This window comes from Mycothermus thermophilus (assembly GCF_041956435.1).
Source record: "Mycothermus thermophilus strain CBS 625.91 unplaced genomic scaffold VTJ04scaffold_4, whole genome shotgun sequence".
In the NCBI taxonomy this organism is placed as follows: domain Eukaryota; kingdom Fungi; phylum Ascomycota; class Sordariomycetes; order Sordariales; family Chaetomiaceae; genus Mycothermus; species Mycothermus thermophilus.
Window position 1 is genome coordinate 1,838,546 of NW_027191430.1, and position 7,025 is coordinate 1,845,570.

Consider the following 7,025-nt stretch of genomic DNA (forward strand, 5'->3'; position numbering starts at 1 on the left):
CAACAAGAACTCCGACGTCGACGGTCATCATCCCGACGACTAGTTTCCCCGCCATAACGACGACGATAACGATCACAATGCGTACAACCCCGTGACCGGGTCCGGTTGATCGCACCGATATTCGAAATTCCTCTCTGGTCTTGTCCGATCTCGAATTCCGAAGTCCCAGTTCACGATCCATTCGACAACTCTCTACGCAATTCCACACTGTACGCTTGACTTGATCCCAACCGACGAACACGTAAACCTTGCGCCATGTTTCCCGCAGTCCAAATGCACCAGATGGTGCCACCTCCGCTCGATTTCCTCACACCTCATCATGGCCACTATTCGACGTACCAACACGGATATCCCCCATCACAGCTGTCCCAGGTTCCTCACGGCCCTAGTTCCACGCCTCGTGCCTTTGCTGCTCGCACGACTCAGAACGTACCGGCCTTGCACCGTATCACGACCTCTTTTTCCAGGTTACGGAGCCACGAGCAAGCAGAAAACTCTCTCCGCCGCAAAACTCCCAATGGAACCATTGACAACGGCTATGATGGGTCACTAACCCACCTCGCTTCCGGCCCGCCGCCTTCAAAGCACCTGATCATTCCAGCATCGACGTCGAGGATATACCCCACCCCCATGATTCAGAGAGCAGCCCCAGCCCAACCCATTGCTGGCTTACAACAGCCACAGCAACCACAGCAACCGCAGCAGCAGCAACAGCACCCACCTGGAAATCCCTGGCCGTATGCTGCCTTGCCGCCAACAGGGGCCGCATTTGACTCGGGAGTAACACCGTTACCCCCAGACAACCGCCTACCTTCAACTCCAAGAGGATGGGGTCCTGGTCCACTCAACACGGCGAGCGATCTGCGGGTAGCCAGTGGCACTGGTTTTCCACAGCAACCTGTCCCCCGACCCAGTTACCATCCTGGGCCATCCTTTCAGCCTCTTCTCGGCCAGGGATATCAACAACAGTTATCACCAACTGTTTACAGCCCTGGGGGCCTTCCCCAGCCGGCAATATGGAGGGACGGGAGTTTAGGTTACCAGACGTTTCTTCCTCTGGCAAATGGCTACACACATCAACACGGCGTCGATGGCGGTTTCATGGCACCCCATCCCACCATGCACCACGCGCTAGTCAACGCCCCCGTTCTTGGGCAAAATCCCTATTTCGGTCTTCGGGCCCCAACTCATCCACCGATCGAGAATGGTTTCACACAGTACGGCCATGGCCAACTTGCTCACCAGGGTATCAACTCTATTCCTCCAGCTCCTGACGCCGTGTTCCCAATGAATCCTCTCCCGACTGGCGACCTCGCCGAACCTGCGCGTTTCAGGGAATGGGTGTTGCAGCGTGCCCAAAAGGCATACAGCGACTTGCTTGTCTATCTCGCCAACTTCAAAAAATCACATCATGACCGGTCCAGCCATGGAGCGAGGACATCATCCTCTAGGATGATGGTCTATCCTAAGCCTGTCCCTGGCAGTACCGCCAACAAACCCGAGTCTGGTCCAGCAGCTTTCGGGCAGCCACCACCGCCAAGTTACGTACATCAAGCAACGCAAGAAACCGCCGTTGCGCGGGCCCTCTCTCTGCTCCCCAACCCGGATGCTGTGCAGAATGCAAAACAGTGTCTCAGTCTTCTGAGCACTATCTGCGAAGAAACTGGTTGGCGGTGGTTTGAGGGCGTCATCATTGGTGGCTGTCTGCACTATTTCCTGGAACACTACGAGGTGGCGTTAGAATGGTTCAAGCGTATTGTTAATCTTGACCCAAAGTAAGTTGCATAGCCGCGGATTTTCTTTTCAAGTTACCGTTGCTAATACTCTTTATTAGCCACGTCGAGGCCATCTCCAATGTAGCCGCGTGTCTCTACTGCCTAAACAGGCACCAAGAGGCTGAAGCCCAGTGGATGACTGCCATCAAATTGCGACCAAGCTATCTGGAGGCTGTTGAGCACCTGGTGAGCCTGCTCTGCTCGAACCAACGGAACGAGGAAGCCGTGAAGATCATCGAGTTCGTTCAGAATTCTCTGAGGATATCCCGAGCTGGCGTGTCCCGTGACCAAGTCAGCGAGACAGCAAGCGAGGCCGAAGTTGCTACCCCGATGACGTTGGCCGAGTCGATCCCCGATTCGTATGTCTTGGATACGGAGGGACCTGACAGTCCTGAGAAGCGTTTTGCAGCCCCGTCAGAGGAGACGAAAGCGCCTGGGTTTGGCTCCAGTGGCTACCGCATTCCAGGAAGCGAGAATGGCCGCATGATCCTCCTCATCCACGCCAAGGGCAACATGCTATATACGCTCAAGAAGATCGATCGCGCTTCCGAGGCTTTTGAGGAGGTGGTTATGATCAGCACTGGGAAGCAGCTCCCAGGGGTGCAGTCTCTGATGCGGCACATACAAGCCGTTTTGGCACCTCGTACCTTTCAAACCGACCAGGCTTTGCGCGCCTCACAAACAGATCCACCACCGCCACTGCTACTGCCTCCAGACAGGGCGAAGCTCACGGCCCATTTCGTTTTCGCATCCACCGCGGGCCAGTTGCCAGGTCTCCTCCATGTGCCTGACGGATCCCACAAGCGGTCTGTCGTGGCAACAACGAGCAACTCACTGTTGTCTTTGGCCAAGATCTACCAGGACGCCATGTCGAGTGGTGGTCCTAGCTCGGGTCTGATGCGCCAGCCTGCAGGAGTTGGTGACATTCTGGCTCTCTACTACCTATCGTTGTCTCTCCAAGAGAGCCCGTCGACTGCCAATAATGTGGGCATCCTCCTCGCCGGGGTCCAGCAGACAGCACCCGTTCACTACATTCCCAGCTCAGACATGAATCTTAACATCAACATCCCAGGAATCCCTCCTGGGAGCGGATTGGCGCTCGCACTGGCCTATTACCAGTACGGCCTCACGCTAGACCCCAAGCACGTGCACCTCCACACAAACTTGGGTAGTTTGCTCAAGGACATCGGACAACTGGACATGGCTATTCAGATGTATGAGCAGGCGGTAGCGTGCGATGGTACCTTTGACATCGCCCTCACCAACCTTGCCAACGCCGTCAAAGATCGTGGTCGCATCGCGGATGCCATCAAATATTACCAGCGGGCCGTGGCAGCCAACCCAGAGTTTGCTGAGGCAGTGTGCGGTCTGTCGACCGCTCTCAACTCGGTCTGCGACTGGAGGGGCCGCGGCGGCGTGTTGCTCGAGAATGGTCGGTACGATCGGTGGCACGTGGATGAAAATGGAATGCTCCTGGATGTCAAGAGCCGTGGTCAGGGCAGCGGCTTGATGCAGCGCGTTGTGAACATTGTTGGTCGCCAGCTAAAGGAGTCGTCCACTTGGGGCTTGGGTGTTTTGCAGGGACAATACCTCCAGCGACTGGTGGCTGAATTAAGGGAAACGGGAGCTGACGATGGCTCCATCGACCTGGAGGCCGAGCTTCGGAAGTGGACTGGCCGGCCTGGGGAGGGATACCGGCTCTTGCGCTTGATCGAACGTTCGGCCGTCGTCGCCATGCGTCGCTGGTACCAGGAGAAGCACGTGCTCAAACGTGCCCAACCGACCTCCAGATACCGTCGAGCCAAACCTCCCGGCAGCCTTTCTGTTCCCTTGGCACCCACTGTCCTGCCCTTCCACACCTTCACCTGTCCGCTGCCCGCCAAGGAAGTCCGGCTGATATCACAGAGAAACGCGCTACGCATTTCCTTCTCGACGCTCCGGTCGCCGTGGATTCCGAATGTCGTCTACGAACCGCCCGACCCTCCGAGCCCGTATCTCAACGTGGGATACATCTCGTCTGATTTCAACAACCATCCACTTGCCCACCTAATGCAGTCCGTGTTCGGCATGCATAACCCAGCCCGCGTTAGGGCCTTCTGCTACGCTACCACGGCCAGCGACAAGTCTATTCACCGCCAGCAGATTGAGCGTGAGGCGCCCGTCTTCCGCGACGTTACCACATGGCCGCCAGACAAGCTCGTCGAGCAAATCGTCAAGGACAAGATTCACATTTTAGTCAACCTCAATGGCTACACACGAGGCGCTCGTAACGAGATCTTTGCCGCCCGCCCAGCTCCCATCCAAATGTCATTCATGGGATTTGCTGGCACGCTCGGCGCCGAGTGGTGCGACTACTTGCTCGCAGATGCCACGGCCATTCCACCATCGACGCTCCGGCCGCACCGCAGCAATCTGACCCTGGGGGATGTATTCCGCGATGAGGTTGATGCAGACGCCGAAGACTGGATTTACTCGGAGAACATCATCTTCTGTCGCGAGACCTTCTTCTGCTGCGACCACAAGCAGTCGGCCGATGGTCATGACGAGCGCGGCATGACATGGGACGAGGACGCGCGGCGGCGTTGGAAGATGCGCAAGGAGCTGTTCCCCAACCTGCCGGACGATGCGATCTTGATGGGGAACTTCAACCAATTGTACAAGGTTCGAAACACGTGTGCAAAATAAACGCATGGAGTAGGTCAGAGACTAACAGACTATCCAGATCGACCCAACCACGTTCCGGTCTTGGTTGCGCATCCTCGCTGCAGCGCCGAAAGCCTACCTTTGGCTTCTCCGCTTCCCAGAACTCGGCGAAACCCATCTTCGCCGTACTGCTCGCGACTGGGGTGGCGAGGGCGTCGCCTCCCGCATCATCTTCACCGACGTCGCGCCAAAACAGCAGCATATCTCGCGCGCCCGTGTCTGCGATATCTTCCTCGACACTCCCGAGTGCAATGCCCACACCACCGCGGCCGACATTCTCTGGTCCAGTACCCCACTCCTCACTCTCCCGAGGTACGAGTACAAGATGTGCTCGCGCATGGCGGCGTCTATCCTACGTGGTGCGCTGCCCAGGGGCCCTGAAGGGGACCAGGCAGCGAGCGAGCTCGTCGCGAGGGACGAAGCGGAGTATGAGGAGTTTGCAGTCCGACTGGTGAACGGACTCGTGCAGGTCCCACGGCGTGCGCCGGATGGGACGGAATATCGTGAGGGGGTGGGCAGGTTGGCAGAGCTGAGAAGGCTGCTATTTGAGGCGAAATGGACATGCGCGCTCTTTGATACGAGGCGGTGGGTGAGGGATTTGGAGGAAGCGTACGAGATCGCTTGGGACAGATGGGTCAGAGGACAAGGAGGGGATATATATTTGTAAGCGGCGGAAGGGAGGATCAAGGGAGTTAGTGGTTTGGGTTCTATTTGGGGATTCGGACGTTTCCTGGCGGATAGGAAACAAGGACACTGAGAATCCGTTGCTCTTGGGTTGGTATCTTTGCGTTGGTTTTTTATTTCTTTGCTGGGTGGCAATTATGAAAGCAGGCGTGGCTTTTTTATTTTCTCACATCGATAACAACAAACATGGCATGGCATGGAGGGAGTAAGATGGGATATCTGCTCTAGAACTTGGGCGCCAGTGAAGTCTGGTTTCTCTTATAACGCGGTGGATATTCTTTGGTTTCATCTGGAAACTTTACATTCTGCAGGGAGAAGGTTATCTGGATTGGATTCGGGCCTGAACCAGGCGGAACAGGACTGGAGAGGATCATGGGATATGGATGGGATGGGGACCGGGATGAATTCAGGGTGTTTACCCATCTTTTGTCTTCTCTTCTTTCCACTCTTTTACCTCTCTGCGGATGGTGTGCAATGATTCGTGGCACTGGATTACCTGCCAGTTGGATGTGGTCTTCGCCATTGCGTTTGACGTGTTGCTGCGACTATTTACTACACCAAAGGGAGACTCCGCAGCAAAACTCAGGTAGCTCATCTGTGCCAACGACATGTCATGAGCTGGTTTCAGGTCGCGGATTGATTGTCACCACTGTTTGTCCTTCTGCGGCAATGCATGTTTGATTCCACTTAAATCTCGAGAAGGGATCAGGTAGTGCCTCGGTATAGAGCCACGGTTCCAACAAGTCTTCATTCGCTACCTGAGAAGCACTAAAGGAGAGACGTCGCAACCCGGAGACGGTACGGGTATGTACAAATGAGAGTCTCATCGCCATGTTCCATCCCGAGCCCGTCGGCAAAAAGTGTGTTTGAGTTAAGCGATCGGCAGCTTTGATGAGAGAGGAAGGTGGTATGTCCCGAGTCCCGAGGGTTTGGGGCGGGACCCGAAACGCGGGAAAGGGAGCGGAGGATCCAGAGCTTCGGGTCTGTCTCATGAGTAACGGTATGATACGGTATTGAGCACGGAGCGCGGTATGCCGTGGCGTAAGGTTGGCGTAAAGCACGACATGTTGGAAGATAACTTCGCCCAATTTTTATTCTATGGTACGTAGTGGGTTGCAACGCTGGGTTGTATGGAGTACTGCCTAAAAGACTCCGTATTGTCTGGGCTTGATTCCGGAAAAGACTAGCTCTGAATACCTGACTTGCTGAGGCTGAGGATGCGGAACGTAGTCACCATGGGCAGAGTGGACAGAGTTGTTACGGACCACAAGCCCGGGACATATCAATTGCTGAGTTCCGGCGGCGTGGATTCTGAGCTGACAGGCATCCACAACAAGTCAGCCGCCTGTCGCGTTCCCCGGACTGCATCAACATTCCGTCTTACGTTGTCCTTGATAATCGAGATGCATTGTCCGTTCCGCATCTTCTCGCAGCATTTTTGTTGGCTTTTGGTTTTTTGGCTTGATGGTTTGACCAATGGACTGCCAACCCACAAATCCCGCAGAAGCGGCACAAAACCCATGGACAGCTGAGATTCGGTTTGGGACGTGACTGACTGATCGGTTCGGTGAGCGAAAGGGTTGTCTGGAGCTCCGGAATCTCATCCAACAGGCTGACGGTGAAGGAATTTGGTTATGCTCCCCCCCTCTCTCCTCCATCTCTCCTCGGCACGGGACACGGAGAGGGGAGGAGAGACCAAGCCCAACCCTCGCGCGAGTGGACATGACATGTTCCAAATGTCGCCATTTTCGTGCGAGGATGATCCCATCCCGCGTTGATCCCGAAAGATGGGAACCACCGCAACGGGCAACGGACCACAGCAGCGTACTCCGTAGTGTACCCCCCCCCCCCCCCCACCACACA

At 55.8% G+C, this 7,025-nt stretch overlaps 2 protein-coding genes across 2 annotated transcripts; one reads left to right on the forward strand and one right to left on the reverse strand.

Annotated features, from left to right (window-relative positions):
* Positions 1-1,119: 1,119 nt before the first annotated feature.
* VTJ04DRAFT_6413 (uncharacterized protein) lies at positions 1,120-5,145 on the forward strand (the record flags this gene model as incomplete). Its single annotated transcript, XM_069364630.1, has 3 exons — positions 1,120-1,775; positions 1,835-4,436; positions 4,498-5,145. The coding sequence occupies 3 exons, from the start codon at positions 1,120-1,122 to the stop codon at positions 5,143-5,145; spliced, it is 3,906 nt and encodes a 1,301-aa protein (XP_069218437.1).
* Positions 5,146-5,386: 241 nt separating this feature from the next.
* VTJ04DRAFT_6414 (uncharacterized protein) lies at positions 5,387-5,685 on the reverse strand (the record flags this gene model as incomplete). The annotated part of the gene is made up of 2 exons (XM_069364631.1): positions 5,387-5,522; positions 5,582-5,685. 2 exons carry the CDS (start codon positions 5,683-5,685, stop codon positions 5,387-5,389), a joined length of 240 nt encoding a protein of 79 aa, XP_069218438.1.
* Positions 5,686-7,025: the final 1,340 nt, after the last annotated feature.